The sequence below is a fragment of the Cygnus atratus genome, chromosome 2 (genome assembly GCF_013377495.2).
Source record: "Cygnus atratus isolate AKBS03 ecotype Queensland, Australia chromosome 2, CAtr_DNAZoo_HiC_assembly, whole genome shotgun sequence".
Taxonomy (NCBI): Eukaryota; Metazoa; Chordata; class Aves; order Anseriformes; family Anatidae; genus Cygnus; species Cygnus atratus.
In genome coordinates, this window is record NC_066363.1 from 561,153 (window position 1) to 579,540 (window position 18,388).

Consider the following 18,388-nt stretch of genomic DNA (forward strand, 5'->3'; position numbering starts at 1 on the left):
GAAATAGGAGAGGGGCAGGGAAGCTTTGGGTGCTGATGCCGGTCTCTGACAGCGCTGCACGGCTCTCTGGCTTGGTGTGGTGGGGGCAGCGCTGTGACAGTCACCCCACACCCAGGAACTCGGGGTGGAGACACAGAGCTGCTAATAGTGCTGGCAACTGCCCACATAAAACATCAAAAAGTGTTACCCCCCCCCCCCTAAAAAAACAAACGGTTCAGGGCCTAGCAGAGAGCTGCAGTGAGGGCACAGCCTCAGCTTCCTTCAGGCTGGAAGAGAGGTGGTGGCGGGGGTGTGATGACGATCTGTGAGATCCTGGGCGGTCAGGGAGAGACAGGAGGGAGCGAATGCTGTGGATCATCAAGGAAGGATCATCAATCAAGGAACCGAGAGCACCCCAAACTGGGGGTGGCAGTGCCCAGGCAGAGGGATGTGTGGTGCCCTGGAGCCAGGGGATCCCCCAGCCAGGCCCATTCCTACAGGCATCGGGGCTGATAATATCGGACCCACCAGCTCTGCGGCTGGAGACTGCAGAGCACCACTGGGAGCTCTGGCAGGGCACATCCCGGGGACTCAGGTCAGCAGCAGAGATCTGCAGCTCCTTACACAAGGAGGCAATGCGGGGCCTGCCTCACTGTTTCCCTGTTTTTCAACCTGCAAAACAGGACCATGTACAGCCATTGCTGCCTCCACCCTCCTCCACGACCAAGGGCCGGAGACAGGGCTGACATTACTGGAGCAGGGCACAGCGACGTGTGCTCTGAAAGGCTGGGCATGCATCCATTTTGCAGGCGAGCAGCAGAGCCTTGCTAAACACCACAGCCTGCCGCAGCGAGAGGACAAGAGAGCTGCACTGCCTTTCCTCCCCGTAGACCTGTCTGTTCACCCCAAGGGCCGGGGAACCGCCAGGCAGGCAGACCACGAAGGAGCAATTATCTCTGCATGCACGTTGTCCCTGGGAACACAGCGCTGAGCGCGCCTGGCGTTTCTCAGGGCAGCGAAACGGCCAGGAAACAAGAGACAAAGGGGGGGAGGGCCTCATGCTGCTCAGGGTGAGGGCTCATCCCCGTGCCCTCTGCCTGTGGTGACAGACGGAGCCCAGAGGTGCCTTCAGGGCTCTGCTCAGGGTGCTGCCGGGACGCGCCCTGACGTTCGTGTTGGGCCGCCTGCTCTTTGCAGGTAATGGGGCTCTGGAAGCTTCCAGGCGTGCTGCCTGTGACAGACATCTCCATTTCTTTATCGACCGCGGCGGTGCTTGGCTGGACGCTGGCGCTCAGCGCCTTGCCAGAGCTGCGGCTGCCTCCCTGGGGACACGGCTTGTTTATCGCCGTCACGGACCTCGTTTGGGCAGAAATGGCACGGGCCGGGCCCCTCGGCTCCCCGAGGCCCCGTTTTTTTTGCCCATTTTGTGCCCTTTCTCCTCACCTTCCCCCATTTTATCCGCTCCCCCTCGAGCCCTGTGGGGGGGGGAGGGCCGCAGGGAGACAGCCTCCGACGGGGAGGCAAAGAGGCGCCTCGCCGAGGCAGAGGACTACATTTCCCAGCATGCCACAGCGAGGCGGGCAACCAGTGAGCGCGTCGCCCGCCTCGCGGTGGCATGCTGGGAAGTGCAGTCCCCCATTACGCCCCTCTCTTATTGGGCAGAAGAGCTGCCAACCAGCCGGGAGGTTGACCCTTCGGCGGCTCCGATTGGCCGGCGAGCGGGCGGTGGGTGGGGCGACCCGGGTATAAAATCCGCCCCCCTGGCGGCGCCGCGCAGAGCGGCCTTGCGATTGGCGGCGGGAGCTTTGGCGCCAGCTTCGGGGCGGGCGGCGGCGGCGCTGACAGGAGGCCGGGAGGGACGATGGAGGCCGCGCCGGGCGGCTCCTACCGCCGCCGCCTCCTGCTGCTCTCGCCGGCCTCCCCCGCCGCCGTCAAGGCGCTGTTCCCCGCCGAGCTCTCGCCGGTCTCCGACCTCCGCCTGACCATGGAGCAGCTGGGACGCGGCTCGGCCGGGTCAGTCCGCGTGTCCCCCCCACCCCCACCGCCCCGGGGCCTGTCCCCGGCCCTCAGCGAGGCCTGGGGGCTCCGCTCCCCTCCTCTCCTTTCCTCTCCTCTCCCCCTCGGAGCGAGGCCTCCGCCCGCTCCCCTCTCCCCAGGCGTGAGGCGAGGCCCGGGGGGTCCCGTCCCGTCCCCTCTGCTCCGGCAGGGCCCCGGGGGGCGCCTCTGCCCTTCCCCCCCAGCGGAAACAGGGCCTTGAGGGCCCCAGCTACCTGCCCCCCCCCCCCCCCCCCCAACTGCAACCTCGAGGGCCTCCTCATTTTCCTCCCACCCCTCAAAAGCTGCAGCCTCGAGGGCCTCTTCTTCCCCCCCAACTGCAGCCTTGAGGAACTCTTCTTCCTCTACCCCCCCCTCACAACTGCAGCCTCGAGGGCCTCATCTCCCCCCCCCCCATTCCCAACTGCGGCTTTGAGGAACTCCTCTTCCTCCCCCCCCAACTGCAGTCTTGAGGGACTCCTCATTTTCCACCCTCCCCCCCAAAAAACTGCAGCCTCGAGGGCCTTCTCTTCTTCCTCCCTCCCCCAACTGCAGCCTTGAGGGCCTCTTCTTCCTCTCCCCCCCCAAATTACATCCTCGAGGGCCTCCTCTTTCTTCCACCCTGAACTGCAGCCTTGAGGGTCCCTTATTCCCCCTTCTCCTCCCCCCAACTGCAGCCTCAAGGACCTCTTCTTCCTCCCCCCCCCCCCCCCTCCAAATTACAGCCTCGAGGGCCTCCTCTTTTTCCTTACCCCCCCAGCTGCAGCCTTGAGGGTCCCTTCTTCCTCTACCCCCAACTGCAGCCTGGAGGGCCTCATCTCCCCCCCCCCCCCCCTTCCCAACTGCAGACTTGAGGAACTCTTCTTCCAACCCCCCCCCCCCAACTGCAGCCTCGAGGGTCTCCTCTTCCTCTCCCCCCCCCCCCCCCCCCCCCCAACTGCAGCCTCGAGGGTCTCCTCTTCCTCCCCCCCCCCCCCCCCCCAACTGCAGCCTCGAGGGTCTCTTCTTCCTCCCCCCCCCCCCCCCCAACTGCAGCCTCGAGGGTCTCCTCTTCCTCCCCCCCCCCCCCCCAACTGCAGCCTCGAGGGTCTCCTCTTCCTCCCCCCCCCCCTTCCCAACTGCAGCCTTGAGGAACTCTTCTTCCAACCCCCCCCAGCTGCAGCCTCGAGGGTCTCCTCTTCCTCCTCTCTCCCCCCCTGCCCAAACTGCAGTCTTGAGGGCCTCATCTTCCTCCTTTTCCCCCCCAAACTGCAGCCTCAAGAGCATCATCTTCCCCCCACCCCCCCCCAACTGCAGCCTTGAGGAACTCTTCCCCCCCCCCCTTCCTCCCCCCCCCCAACTGCAGCCTCGAGGGCCTCTTCCACCCCCAAAATGCAAGGCCTTGAGCTCATACCTCCCCCCCCCAAGCAGTTTTTCCCGTGCTGCCCCCAAGCCGAGGCCCCCAGGACTTCCTTCCCCCTCCTCGCCAAGTGCCCGATGCCCTCCCTGCCCCGCAGAGCTCCCTTCCCCTCCCCTCCCCTGCAGCCCGGAGCCCCCTCTGCTGCTCCTCCTCCCACCGCATTCCCCCTTCTCCGCCGCCCTTTTCTCCCTCCTGTGCAGGCCCCGCTCCCCTGCCCACACGTGCTGGGGCTCCTGCTGCCTCCTGCCTGCTGGGCCGGGTTCCTCCTCCCCTGGTGGCTCACCACGTGCCACCATCTTCTCCTATCTCTGGGCATCTGCCTCGCTCCCGAGCCCTTCCCTGTACGTGGCTCCAAGGCTGCACGCTTTCCTCTTTCCCAGCTCTACGGTCTCTCTCCTACGGCTCCGGCCTTGCTCTGGCCTCCTGCGCGGTCCTGAGAGCCCTCCTGCTATTTGCCCTTTGCTTTTTGGCTTTATATCACTTTCATTTCTGTAATCTGCCTCCTTGCTGATTCTCCCTTCCTTCAGATTCCTGGAATTCCTGCGAGCAACTCACGCCAGCCCCCTCCGCGTTTATTATTCTGTCCTTTGACGTTGCGCCCCTAGCTTGTGCCCTGGCGCACCTTTTGAATTACCTGGTGTGAGAGGAGGTGCCGCCCTGCAGAAGCTCTTCCCGTAATTCGGACAACACGGAGCATTCCTGTGCACGATGTGCATCTGCTGTAACGAAGCTGCTGTGACCCCTGCCCGCGTGTGAAGGAAGCGTGTGCCTGCAGGGGTCGGGCTGTCAGGAAGGAGAGGGGCGCTGCCAGCCCAGAGCAGCGCTCATACCTGCGCCCGCTTCAGCTCCGGGGCTGCTGCTGCTCCTTTGGGCTCTGGGTGCCTCGAGCCCCTTCGCCCACACGCTGATCCGATGGTCCTGTGCGCGGGGAGGGTCTTAGCTGATCAGTCAAAACTTGAGACCTAACTACTTAAAAAAAATAAAAAAATAGTTGTCTAACTCAAGCTCATTTCTGGATGCGAAGCAATCATTAAATCAGTGGCTGCCAAAGAGGGTTACAGTCCCAAGAAAGATAACTGGGCTCTGATAAAGGTTTTTCTAGAGAATTGTATGGGAGATGCTGCCAGGACTCCAGGCACCGGTGTCCTACTCCACGTTTAAAGTGGTTTTAGTCCTAAAGTTTTATTGCGAGGTGTCCTTTTGCTGCATTAGAACCTTCATTTGTGAAGGTACAAGATCACGAGGGACTCTAAAGCATAGTTCCAGAAAACCCTCATGGTTTGTGCGGTATTTCCTCTGCACACCCCCTTCTCCAGCCACCCCTCATCTTTCTCGTTTGGAAGCCTCGTTTCTAACATCAATGCTATCATCAATGCAATTAAAAATAATGCTGAAACTGAGGTCCCCGAAGGCACTGAGCAGGTTTGTAGGTGCAGTGATCTGGTGGTGGCGTTGTCCGTGTGTTCAGCAGCACAGAGTGCACAAAAGTCTGCAGGATTGCTGAGCAGGAGTCCTTGTACTTGGCCGACAGTAAATGTTTCAGGGTATGCTTCCCTGTGCTGGATAGCTGCCTTCACGTCCTCTTCTGCTGTATTCCTCACTTCATGAACACTTAAAATGAGCCCTGAACTTCTTTTACAGTCAGCACGAAGACGCTGAACAAGATCCGGGAAACAAGAACACCAGCGGTCTGCAAAGAACGGTGTCGTCGGAGTCAACAGACTCAGGTGGGGTGTTCTCAGGGAATAAAAATGGGTAAGGAATGAAGGGCATTGCATCTGCACTCTGCTTTCAGGCTTTCAGGTTTAGGATGCAGAGCTAACGCTGCCTGCCTGCAGTCCCTGTAGCCGCTTCTCATCCTCAAGCTCGTGGAAGGCAGGCACATCTCCATCCCTCAGCAAAGCTCCTGCAGTCCCTGTTTTGGGTTGTGGGTTTTTTAATTGTCCTGGAGCACGTTAGCAGTAGAGCTAGCATGGAGGAAAAACTGGTTCTGGCTCCAGACGGGGGCTCTTTGACACAGATAACTCATCCTAAGGAGGGGAAAAAAAAGAAGGAAAAGCAAGACGTGGCTACTGACCTGTTCTGCTTTGTGCTCCAGCATGATCTGGAGAGACAAACTGCGGGTTATCAGGACGTGTTCTGATTGCCTTGATCTGCCCTGTACGTGGCAGTAGGTCAACACCTTATCGTGAGCGGATCAGCCCCTCTTGCAGCAGGGGTGGCTGAAGGCGAATGCTGCTCGAGATAGCCCAAGACAGGCTTCCCAGCGAATTGGAGCCCCGCTATTCTCCAGTCTGTGGGGGCTGGCAGATACTGGCCTGTGAGTGCTGCACGTTGGGGTTGTGCTCTGAGAGGTAGCGTTTGGTTATTCGCTGATAGGATCCAGCACGTATCTGCGCTCCGCTCTGAATGGGACCAGTTTGGGTTTCTGCCCTTTGGAGGGTGGTAACTTTGAAAGCAGGTTGAGTGGTTTCTCTCTTTAAACCCGAACTGTGCTAACCTGCCCTGCACGCTTGAATCAAGGCTGTTCAGCAGGGTTTCCTTTGTGGCTTGGGTTTTATTTGTGGCTTTTTGCATGTAGAAGCTGGCTGTTTATCTTGAAATCTGGGGAGCTGCGTTTTAGGACTGATATTTGCCTAGAAGTACTCTTGATTTGTGTGTTTTTTTTTTTTTTTCCCCTCTGGGTGAGATGGATTTTCAGTGAAAATAAAATAAGCAGTTACCCCTCAATCTGTAGATTCAGAGAAGCTTCTGATACTTCACTGGTTCAATGTTTCCACTGGAGTTTATGCACCAGTTTGTGCATGATATTTCTTTCTTCAAAGGAAGCTAGAAAGTGAGTACGGCTGGCAAGCCACAAGGGGAGATAGATATACAGCCAGCTTGGTTACTCTGCTTTCTTCTTGGCTTTTTTTCCTGCCTCCGAAGCAGGTCTCAAGTGTTTACAAAATACTTGTGAGTAAGGCTTCTGCTGTGCTGAGACCACCGCCTGTCCTGTTAGCCAGGTGAATTTTGTAGCTGTTAGCTTAGATCAGTCGCTGAAGTAGCAACAAGTCTTGTGATGGTCCTAGGGAGCGTGTTCTGGTAAGGTGTGTGCCTGTCACTAGGGCTTGTGAATACTGTAAAGCAAAAGCTCCTAGAGGATCTGCGGTTAAGCGGGTTTTGTGTTTGCCCGTACTTAGAAGATGCTCTGTAGTTGTAATGTTCTGCTTGTGTTATTTTGCTCATGGAGTTCTTGCTTTTGTTTCCAGTGCACTAGTATGTGTTAAAAATGGCCTTTTTTTAAACTGAGATGTAACTGAAAACATGGCTTAAAAAACCCTAAAGGATTAAATGACTTACTAAGATATATGTGCGAGTATAAGCCAAGATTATTCCGTGTTAGGTGACTCAATGCCTTTCTGGGGAATTCTATAGTGAAGCCCAGTAACTTGCATTAACGTGGTGCTAAGACGCTGCTTGTTAGAAAATGCTGTCTGTCTCATGCAGGTTGTGCTTTGGATTCACCCAGTCCTCTGACCTCCAACGACATCATGGAGGAGACGTACGTAACCCTAAGCTAAGCCTGACTCCTGTTTCATGTTGTACTACGAACAAATACAGGCTAATGAGAAGCTTGACGTGTGCTTTTGTTGTTGTCTTTTTTCCTTTGCTGGCATGTGTGCAGCTTAAACTTCTAGAAGTGTGTGCTTTAGTGCTGTGCAGATGCTGGCTCGCTGTCTTGTCTGTGTCCCAGAGTACTAAGTCCTGGGTCTGAGTTGGTGTTGTACCAACCCAACTGTTTGTGTGACACTGATGCCTTACAAGGGTCTGCACATGTCACATGTAAGCTGCAGTTTTGCCCTCAACACTTAAACTGTAACTTTTGCTTGTGCATGCATTAACTGGTACCAAGCAGTTGCTTTTAGCTTGGAATTTGCCTCTCCCAATGAGAATTTTAAAAAGATCCTTTGCCCCTTTATTTATGGGGACCAAATGCCTTTGGTTCCTGATTTACTGAGCTTTTATTCCTTTAATCTAGCTCCTTGTCTAGGTGATGCTGAGAGGAGAGAGCAGGATTCCAGTTAGTGCTTTGAAAACTAGGATGGGATAAGCTGGCTATAAATACCTCTTGGGAAGGACAGAGTGTCATCAAAAAGCGTGTTGGCTTCTGTTTAGCGTAACACTCCGTGACCTAAATAAAAGGTTGACTTTTAGTCTATCTTTCGTTAACTGTGGGGCATCTCAATTTCAGGTTTGAGAAAGCGATTCTTGAATCTAGCAGACTGAAGTAAGTATCTTTGTGTTTTAACTTTTGTTCAGTGACTGTTCTGGATTTGCCTCTAGCTTATAGTTGGAAAAAAAAGTGAGTGCTACTCACATTTATTTCAACATTGTCTTTTAAAAGATAGTAATCTTGGTTCTTTTTCGTTGTAGCATTCGACTGCCTCTCAGAAGAATACATTCACTGCCAGTAAGTGAGGGTGGTATTGATCTTGTGCAAATGTTAAAGGATTTAGTGTGTGAAGTGTTTTTAGTTGGATCTGTCCCACAACTTGCAATTTATTGGCTTCAAGAACAGCTGCTGTGGTGCTTGACTTGAAAACTGTCAAATTTACAGCTTCTAAACTCGAAATCTTGTCCACACGTTGATGTAAAATTTCAGTGATGGAGCTTTGTCACCAATGCGATTGGAGCACTGCATTTTGATACCTGCGTGAGGTGTCAGCATAAGGCTCCTGCACGTAGGTGCCCCAACTTGCAGATGAATGCCTTAACTCCTGTTAACTCCTCTTTTGCTTAAAAGCTGGTTGTGCAAAGGTTACAGCATGATACTAAACTAGCCTTTCTCTATGAATTTCGTAGCAGAGGCTCCTGGGATCCAGTCCTGCTCTGAAGAGAAACCATTCAGATTCTCTGGATTGTGATGCTTTTCAACTCTTAGAGCAAAATGAAAACAAGGAGAATGTAAGTGTTGCTTTTTGTCTGCTGAGATGGTAGTGTAAGAGGTGATAGCAAGGAAGCTGAATTAGCACACCCCTTCCTCAGCAGGTGTGGCGGAAGAGGCTTCGATTGGTGCCTGCCAGACTACAGTTCAGACATGAGAAAGTTTTTGCACAGCTTATTTGGGGGAAACTTGCAGTGAAGTGCGACAATACTGATTGTAGTGACTGCAAACTGACTACAGGTTACTAAAAATTTGGAAGGCTTTGACTATGCAGGACTGACTTTGTGCTATAGGACCTGACTAGTCTGTGGCAAGGCAAAATGTTTTCTTAGTGCTACCTTTAGATAGCTGCGAGGGGTGCCTCCGGAAGGCTGCATGGATCACTGTAGCTTTTCTCACTGCTGATATAGGGAACCTGGGTTCCCCAGCAGCACAAATGCTCTTTTACCTACTTGGTCTGTAAGGCCTGGCTGCTGGACATGCCATCGACAGGTCTCTGCAGAAAAGTGGTGCTTAGGCGCAGGGGCCTGTCACCTAGCAACAAACGTACTTCTGTTGACCAAGCCACAGCATTGGCTGCCTTAAAAATAATTTCTTTTGCAGAGAAATTGACTGCCAAAATAAATTAAAAAAAAAAAAAGCCATAAACCTGCAGATAACAAGAGGATGAAAGCTTGGTTATGTTAAATGAATCGCTATTGTAACATCTTTACTTTGAAAACATTCACACTCCGCTTTCTGTTGGCAGCAGGGAACTTACATCCAACATGTCAGATAGCTTAAAGAGAGAAGATGCGGTGATCCTAGCAACTTACACAGTTTGTTATTTTGGTAAAACGATCACTTTTCTATTTTTTTAAATTCAGGAATCATTTGAGTTTAAGAAGCCAACCAAACCAGCTTCTCGCAGTTCTGTGCACGTCCGTTCGCATGATGGAAAAGGTGTTCCTGGACAAAGGCAGAATTCCTCCTCAGCTCAGGGAGTAAGTACTGTGGTGTTCTAGACAACTACTTCCCACCTAATCCTCTGCGTACGTCCTGTTAGGGAAGAGGAAGAATTGCATCGTGGTTCTTAGACACTGCTGTTTATCATCACTATTCATGTGCCAAACAGGAAAGCTCATCTGTCTGTCAGATGAGAAAACTCTTGTGTTTGGCTCATGAGAGAGATTGTTCTGTAGTCTGTGGAAGATGAGTAAATGCAGAGCTGAGGCTATGCTGCAGTAAGTCAAGTGAACAGGGACATTAGTGCAGAATAGATGAAGTTAATTCGTAGTTGTTTCCGTTATCAGTAAAATGGATATTTATATTGATGCAGATGCATTGGGAACAATGAAGCCAACTGTGTAGATGCAACTGGATCTTATCCAGATATGACATGCAGAAAAAATATTACTTGATGTGCTATTACTTTTGCAAAACTTTGCAGAAGCAACTAGAAAACAAACATGATGGATCCTTGCACAGAAACAGAACTGAGGGGCCAAGTCTTCTCTCCACTCCTTGAATCTGGTAGTACTTCATCATGCTTAGTACTCCTGATCTTGTACTTGGGAACTATGGAGTTAATATTCCTGTTCCTATGACACTATCAGTTCCTCCCCTTTGCATCTTCACTGAATAACTTCCTCAGGAGAAGAGGATTATTGTGTAACCGGGCTAATGAAGCACTCTGCAGTTGTAAGGATCAAAGAAAGTACTGGAACTCAGTTTGGAGTTTGCTCAAGTCCATGTATTCAGAGTGCTGGGATAACCTCCATCTTTTCTGTAGTTTAGTGAGCAGCATGGCATCATCTGTTTGCAGTATCCTACTGTAAAGAGAATATTGGTAAAGCTAAATATCTTTTCTCAGTTTCCATCTAACGAAATACCCACGGGTGAGCTGGAAAACCACAGGTCAGCTTTCCAGCAGCAGTCTTCTCTAACTTCCTCTGAAAGCGAAGATGATGATGGATTCCTAGAGCTCCTAGATGAGCAAGATTTGAAGGTATGTACAAAATATCAACACTTTGAAAATCATCTCTGTATAATGTTAGTCTGCCAACAATGTCTGCAGCTCATGTATGTTCTAGAAGTCAGTGCAGTATTATGTCAGTCTGCAAAAAGCTAGGTACCAGGGATTCCTGAAAGACTGAGTTGTCTCTTGCAATGCTTCCATTTTTCTGTTTTTATGTGCTGTTTCCTAGTGCAGGCAATGGTATTTACTTGGTGGGAGAGCAGCAGTTAAAGGTATTGCTGCTGTTCTGTTGGTAGCTGAATTGCATTACTAGAGAGAATTACTTGAGTAGTTGGTTTTTCTAAAGAAAACTTGTTGAAAGAGCTAGAGGTAATATTTGCTTTCAAGCCACTTATACAGAAGGCTGTTTCTAATTGAACTTGAAATGCTTAATGCTTTGGAAGAATGGAAAGTAATTTGGAAGTAATGAGTGAATTGATATAACTTACCTGTTCCAATATGCGTCAGTTCAGTTCTGTTATTTTACTGAGTATTGGGCTAGTAATTGAGCTGAATTCCTCAACCTGCTCTGGCGGCTGTATTAAATTGCAATGTTTGCCCAAGCTATGCAAGAGCCTTAGATATTTACATTGTCTGTCCCTGGTGAAATAAATGAGAATGAACCTTCATTTCCCAGAACGATGAGGAGATGCCATCTGACGTGGCAAGCCTCTGGACTGCACCGCTAGTCATGAAGAAAACGGACAATCGGGTGAGTGTTCAAGCAGAGCACAACAGAACAGAGATGGGAACTTTGTTCTGGCAGACACTTTCACTCCTGGGAAAAGCGATCACACTGTCTCTGTTCCTACATCCCTAATAAAACAAGATGTAGTATAGAAACCCTATGCTATTTTGTAATTGCTAAAGTCTGATGCCTGGAAGGTTGTGTCAGTGTAGAACAATGCTCATTGCGTGCATATATCTATGTTAATTTTCTTTTTACTAAAATACTTCGTAAATGCAGGAAGATTTTGACTTCCCTTATAGGATGCTTGTTGACATATCTTGGAAACATTTTTCACAGGCTTACCTGAAATGCCTGTAGCCCAATCTTCTGATAATAGACTGTGAGGGCAGTTCAGTCTCACAGCAGAAGGCTTTTAATCTGCCAGTAGATTTTCTGCTAATTGATAGAAAGCACTCTGCCAGCACATCACATTGTGCTCTCAGCTCACCCAGTCTGCACAGCAAGAGACAAGTGTTACTGGCAATGTAGGTCCCCAGTTTGGATGACCCTATTTACTTCCTGCTGTTGCTGTGCAGTGACAGTCTTATATAAGGCAAAACTTTCAGTAGTCTGAAAGCCTGAGGCTGGCTTAATTTCTAATCTTAATCTTTGCTAGACAACTCTAACTTCTGTCCTTGTAGGCCAAACGATGCCGGTTGTTTGGCTCTTCATCTCTGCCCAGTGGTGTAGGCAGAACTACCCAGAAAAGGATAGAGAGATCGCAGGAAGAGAATTCTCCAGGGAAAAGCAAGAAGAGGAAAAGCCTGCCTGGAACACCATCCGAAGACGCAACGGTTGGTGGCTTGGCATTCAGTGTTGTGGTAGAGAATTAATCGGGGAAGGTCAAATACAGTTGCCTAGTTTATGAAGGTTAATGAATTGCTGATCTACCAAAACTGCCTTCTCTGTGCATAGCGTAGGGGCTGAGGGGAGTCGGTGCGCTGGTTGCATGCTCCTGAGCCTCTTTCCCTGTGATCCAAAAGGGAAACTGAGTCATGGTTCAGGGTGTCAGCAAACACGGAGTTTTGTTACGCTGTGGGGAAGGGGTCTCTGCTGTCAGTGCTCAGTGTTCATCTCTAACCTGTTTCCCTCTAGAATTTGAAGATAGTAAAGACACAATCCTCTGCAGCAGAGATTGAAAGCATTTTGGACAGTGATCAGAGAGACCTTATTGGTGACTTCTCAAAGGTAATTGATTTGTTTTGTCTCTCTTGGTAGTGATGTTTTGAACCAGCCCAAACGAAGCACTTCCCTTCAATGGTACATTTTCACACTAATAGTGCAGGTTGTCACTGAGAACGGTGCTTTCATAAGTTAGATGTGAAGTGATTCTTTTGTCATTCAAAAATATCTACAAAATTCCTTCAGTATAGGAGCCAAAGAAAATCTGTCCCTAAGTTTTAGAATTCTGTTTTAACTCTTATGCTTTGAAGAGATTCTGGTCAATAAAGCATTTGTGTTATGAAGTGAGCTGCTGGATGCTCTGCTACCAAGTATGTGGGACATGCTTGGAATTTCTCAATTAAATGCTGTCTGTTTTCTAGGGTTATTTGTTCCACACTGTTGATGGGAAGCATCAAGATTTAAAATACATTGACTCGGAAATGGTATGTGTTCCAGGGACAGTCAGGAAAATTCTTCATTTAAGAAAAATATCTCAAAACATCTAAACTGTATTGTTGTGAGGGTTTTCTTTTTTTTTTTCAGATTGTATCTGTGCTGACTGGAAAATTTGCAAGCTTCATCAAGGAATGTGTGATAATTGACTGTAGATACCCATATGAGTATGAAGGAGGACACATTAAGGTACGTTGCTGACTCTGTAAGAGCAATGTGGAGTTGTCTGAAGTTGCCTATCGGGCAAAATGGGGACACTTGGCACCGCGTGGGCTCTTCTTTACTTACTAGGAGTGTCTCAGACCATGCGTGTCTTCTGGCTGAGGTGCCCAGGTAGCCCGGAGAGGTTTGGGATCTCGTTATGCCTGCACACTGCATGAATCTCAGGATACTGAGCGCTCACTTGGTCCATGAAGTGACTGCCCTCTGAGGAGGGAGCCTCTCCTTAACCAGAGGAGGTGGCCTGTGTGGCAAGCAGGGGGATGCATCCAGAGGAAGATGTGAGACGTTCCAGTGTCCAGCATCCTGATATCCAGGGGAGCTAAGATTAGAATACTGTGTTTCATTTAAACGGTCACTTCATCTGTAGAGCAAAGGGCTGTGGAAAGCGTAACTGTTCTTGGTGTCTGTTGCTGGAGTAAGCCTGCTGGCCCTCGAACACAGTGAGGTGGGAGGTGAAATCCAACTAGCCACAGCCTCCTGCTGTTGAAACGGCCACCTGGGGCTGGTCACAGTCACTCAGGGCAGTGTTAGACTGCGTGTAGCTTTCTGCTTGGGTTTGAAGCTTTGAAGCTCCTCTAGCAAACTTGAGGGGAGAGCTCGCAAGGAGGCGGGATAGGCTTGTTGCTGTTCCCCTCTTACTTGGGCACGACTGGTGCTTAGGGACGTGGTTTAGTGGGTGACATTGGTAGCAGGGGGATGGTTGGGAAAGACTTTCAAGATCGTCTGGTCCGACCTTAATGATTCTGTGGCTGCCTCTACAGGGTGCTGTAAACCTACATATGGAAGAGGACGTGGAAGACTTCTTGCTGAAGAAGCCAATCCTGCCGTCGGAGAACAAACGGGTGATCATAGTGTTCCACTGCGAGTTCTCTTCAGAGCGGGGCCCACGGATGTGAGTTATCCCACAACACCAGACACGAGCTGACTGCCCTGCTAGTCGAGAGCGCGGCTTTCACGGAGGCACCAGTTTTTGTGCTGGCATGCTGCTTAACGTGTGGTTTGTCATGAGTAGATACTGCTGGTGCGCCGGAATGCTTTAAAGTAGGAAGTGCAATCCAGTTAGCTGCACTTCGCAGTGAGTGTGGCTTGCTGGTGTTTCCCTAATGGGCAGCAGCTTGCTACCACAGCCCGGGGAATGGGAGGCTGGGGGGGGAGCACTGTCTTCATGCGTTACTTGTCGAATGCAAGACGTGACGTGGGATCTCTTCCTGCTGCAGGTGCCGGTTTGTGAGAGAGCGGGACAGGCTGGGTAACGAATACCCCAACCTCCACTACCCAGAGCTGTATGTCCTGAAGGGGGGCTACAGGGATTTCTTCCTAAGGTGCCGTGTAAGTAACGCACTTAAATTCAGCCCTTCTGTTTTCTTCTTCAAAGAGAAGAAAGGATAAATATCCCAATTTCCTGGGGTGGCTTTTTCTGCTTCGTTCAGTGCTCTCCTGTACTGAGAGCAGTTAACATTTGGCAGTGATGTTCCCTTCACTTCTCTAAGCTGATTCCATACCTTAGAGCTGTCTTGCTGCCGTAGCTGAAATGTTTTTCTGCTTGTCTCTAGAGTAAAATATAAAACTGTTTTCTGCCTTTTTATAAGAACCAGGAGTTCAAAATGTCATTCAGAGAAGGAATTTAAGACTGCTTAGCCTGCAAGGACTAGGAGAGAAGAGAGAGGCCTGACAGTAATTGCTGTATGACGAATGGAAATGTCAAGTCTTATGCTATACTAAGAAAGCAAAATTGGAAGTGCAAAGCCTGAGTTTTTCAACTGCAATTCAGAAAAAGAAACTAATAGATGCCCAGCAGCTCTTCCCAGCGCTGTGAGGATGGTGTTAATTGCATTGCTTGTTTCCTGGTGCTTTAGCGTTTCAGCTGTATGCTATTTCTCCTTGTTCTGGCACAAACTAGGCTATGGTCTGACTCTCACTTTAGTCCCTGTCAGGGCCTCACACTTCAGAGTATCTCTTAGGTCACCTTCCTGTTCCAAGACTTGCTGTGCTTTCAAACAGGTGGGAGGGATTCCTTCAGCCTTTCGTGTCGGCAGCAGGGCAGGGCTGTGTGCTGGTCCCCGCATCTGCCCACGCGCCATTTCCCACCTCATTGGGATGTTGGGTCTTGCAGCATTTGGGCCCGCTCGGGGTTGCTGCTGCTCACGACAGTCGTGTTTTTCGGCTCTCCTGCAATCCGCAGGCTCCTGTGTGGCCGTGGATGCCCCAGGGGTTGTTTCTGGCCCCTTGGCCGCGCTCTCCTGAGCTGGGAGGACCGAGGGCCTCAAGGTGGCAGCACGGAACAGCCGATGGCAGCGCTCACTGCTCTCGGATCTGTGAGAGCCAGGGGCTGCCCAGCCTGGAGATGCGTTTTTCACATCTTTGTTATTTCAGGGTGAACACTGGACAGGCTTACTTAGTTTGCTTGCACTAAATATTGATGTCTGCCAGGAAAGTGGGGTGAGAGCCCTGTGCACAGGGCTGAAAGTCCTTCGTTTGATAGCTACCGCTTCTGAAGTAGCTGTAATCTCAGTGTCACTCGGCTTTGCTCGCGAACGCCTGGTATGCGGCTCCTGCTTGTGCTCCAGCTCAGTGGGTTCAGTTCTGTTTGCTCTGGTGGCAGTTGTTTGAGCGGCTGCTGCCAGGCTCTTGGCGATGCTCAGAGACCATTGCTCCTGGCACGCTGAGGTGAAACCAGCTTCTCTTTCCCCAGAGCTTCTGCGAGCCCCAGAGCTACCGCCCCATGCACCACGAGGACTTCAAAGAAGACTTGAAAAGATTTCGCACCAAAAGCCGAACCTGGGCTGGAGAGAGGAGCAAAAGGGAACTGTACAGCCGCTTGAAGAAGCTCTGAGGGCCGACGGGATGAGCAAAGACTGCGCGCTGCGGGGTCGGGGGGAGCTGTAGCGGGAGGGAAGCTTGCCTGCTCCTTGCTGGTGGTTACCGGGTGCCAGCCCTCTCCTCATCTGTCCTAATGGTAACGCTGCGGCCGCAGGCTTGAACCGAGCAACCCAGGTACCGGCTGGAAGCCGACTGCTGAATATTCTTGTTATGCTGCCTCAAGGAAACGGCTTCTCACGCTCTGTGACCTCCACAAACTGTCCAACAGCCTGCCCCAGGAGGCTGGGAGGAGGCTGTCCTCTGCGGCGTACGTGGGGCTTGGCCTGGCATGTGGTGTGAGGAGAGAGGATATTTTAGTGCCTGTTAGTTTTTTTTAAATGCCTTATTTTATTTAAATACAGTCAAATGAAGCTAAGACCGCTGCAGTTGAATCATCTGGATTGTACTCAAACTTTTTCTGCTGAAGGGCAGCCTGCTGTTGGGGGTGCGGGTGGAGGTTTAATTCTTTTTCTCAGCTGCAGCTTGGGTTGTGTTCTGGTAGCGTGACGCGTGGTGGTGCAGCACGATGGGAAACGCTCCCTTACAGCCAGGGCTTCCACGTCGCTGAGCTCCCGTGTTACGCTGAGGGAAGCCTCCTGAAGAAATACCTATGGGGAAATTGCTTTTTTTACGTAGATATCATGTTCACCTCATTTACTTAATCTCAATGGCTTTATTTTGTATTAACTTGAATTTAGCTGCTGCTTTAGTTCTAAAGAAATCGGTGTCTCAAAGTCGTCAGAATCTCTGGGAACTGAAGTTGATTCAGGAATGGACTGCCTTGGGTGATCCCAGGGACACCAGGTGGCAAAGCTGTCACCGGTGTTCTCAACAGCAGTGTTTGCTGCTGCTGCTCCCTCCCAGGCTGTGTGTTAGCGTCATGAAATGCGTCCAGAAGAGAGCCTGGCTGGGAGGGACCAGGCTCATGCCATCAGCGCGCCTCTGTGAGGCTGCTCTGAAGCTGCTCCTGCTGCCGTGGGTTTGGCTTCAGCCAGCTCTCCAGCATCCAGGCCTCTCCTGGCAGGAGAGGCAGGAAACGCAATTAATTGCGGAAGGAAGAAGAATTCCTCGGGTAGTTTTGTACCCTAGGGCTGAGCCGTACGAACTGCCCACCTAAAGCAGGGCTTGCAGTTCCGTGGCGTAGCAGGGACCTAAAACCTGAAGTGCCTAAAACAGCTTTGCTGCCCCTTCTTGTGCCACACCCACAGAACCTGGCGGCAGCTCAGTGACTTGAGGCTGAGGCCAGCCGCTTGCCCCAGCAGCGCTGTGCTCGCTGTAGCTCATCTTACTGATGGCCGAGCACCCTGGTGAAACTCGCGCAGGCTGGGAGCAGCCACAAGTCCTGGAAACTGCTGTTACTTCAGCAGAAATCCACATTTTCCATGGCTTGGCTCGCTCTGCGTGAGCCAGTCTTGCCTGCTGTTACATCTGTGTCAAACAATTGACTTGAAACAGAGGTGTCTTGTGCGGGCTTTTAACTTGACTTTTTAAAATTGTTTCTTAAAACCTGCTGTTAATCCTCCTGAGAACAGAAAGGGTGGGCTTTGAACTCTGACTTTCTCATTTAAAAAAAAAAATTGAGCTTTGTTTCAGCAAAAATTATTACTGTGAGTTGAGAGATGAAATGACACGTCAGAAATCATGACTGCCCCGGTGCTCTTTGCGTGTGTCCCATGTCTCATGAGGTTTTGAACTTCAGAGGAAGCCGGTGAGGCCTGGGGGGGCTGCACTGCCATGGGGGTTGCCTGTTGTGGGGCACAGGCAGCACCCTGACCAACCCAAACTGCTTTTAAGTGGTAAAGAATCAGTTTTAGCAATACAACTGCCACATGGGCTGTTTGAGTGCAACTTTGTAAACAAGCAGGTGGTCACTCTGTGAAAGTTTAACTTGCCACATTACAAAACAAAAAAAAAAAAGAACCAAAAATGGGTGGAGGGGAATAGATTTGAGTGGTGATGCTCTTTTGAGATTACTTACTTGCAGTTTCTGGAGTAGTGCATTGTAGCGATCTGTGGCTTTAGTTGTGCTCTGTGCAAATGCCCCTGCCTTGCTCGGTATCCCGAGCTCCCTGATATTCAGGAAGCAAACTGCTGCGGGTGTTACTGCCAGAGCAGAGCAGCATCAGAGCACGGAGCTGCAGCGCGTGCTTTGATCAGGAATGCCTCTGGCCCTGCTGAGGTGGGCACGCGGCCCCTCGCCTTACCCCCAGCCCTGTTCCTGTGTGTACTGTGGTGAGCCCTGTGGGTGTGCAGGAGAAAGCTGCGCCGTGTATGTTTCCAACCAGGATCTGTACTATATCAGCCTGCGACTGTAATAATAGACTGCTGCAGGCAAAGAGAATAAAGTACTTGAACTCCAGCCTCTGTCTGCTGCCTTTTCCCTGCTAGAAGGGGTGCAGAAGTGCTCCAGGGGAATGCGCAGCTCCCTGGCGCGTTGAAAAGAAACCTGCATTGAAAAGAATCGCTGTCTTCCTGGCTTGCCTTTCGTGCTTCTGGGGTAACTTCAAACTGCAGCTCTGAAAAATAGCACCCTGCTTTCCTGGGTGCATCAGGAGCTTCTACGTATGGTGTTTGTGCACCTGCAGGGGCCTGGGCAGGAGCCCATCACAGCGTGGGAACAGCCCG

General features: G+C 51.0%; 1 protein-coding gene across 1 annotated transcript; it reads left to right on the forward strand.

Annotated features, from left to right (window-relative positions):
- The first annotated feature begins 1,755 nt into the window (after positions 1-1,755).
- On the forward strand, positions 1,756-18,122 carry CDC25A (cell division cycle 25A). The gene is made up of 16 exons (XM_035554523.2): positions 1,756-1,992; positions 5,054-5,139; positions 6,902-6,956; positions 7,647-7,682; positions 7,829-7,865; positions 8,258-8,359; positions 9,206-9,322; positions 10,192-10,326; positions 10,973-11,047; positions 11,707-11,859; positions 12,161-12,253; positions 12,610-12,672; positions 12,773-12,871; positions 13,666-13,796; positions 14,122-14,233; positions 15,597-18,122. Exons 1-16 carry the CDS (start codon positions 1,841-1,843, stop codon positions 15,735-15,737), a joined length of 1,587 nt encoding a protein of 528 aa, XP_035410416.1. The 5' UTR covers positions 1,756-1,840; the 3' UTR covers positions 15,738-18,122.
- The last annotated feature ends 266 nt before the right edge of the window (positions 18,123-18,388 follow it).

What these genes read in the sequence shown, in the direction of transcription:
- CDC25A (XM_035554523.2), top strand. Translation starts at nt 1,841, where the DNA reads ATGGAGGCCGCGCCGGGCGGCTCCTACCGCCGCCGCCTCCTGCTGCTC. An exon ending in TGAAGAAAACGGACAATCGG is followed by an intron (nt 11,048 to 11,706) that starts GTGAGTGTTCAA and finishes CTGTCCTTGTAG; the next exon opens with GCCAAACGATGCCGGTTGTT. An exon ending in TTATTGGTGACTTCTCAAAG is followed by an intron (nt 12,254 to 12,609) that starts GTAATTGATTTG and finishes TCTGTTTTCTAG; the next exon opens with GGTTATTTGTTCCACACTGT.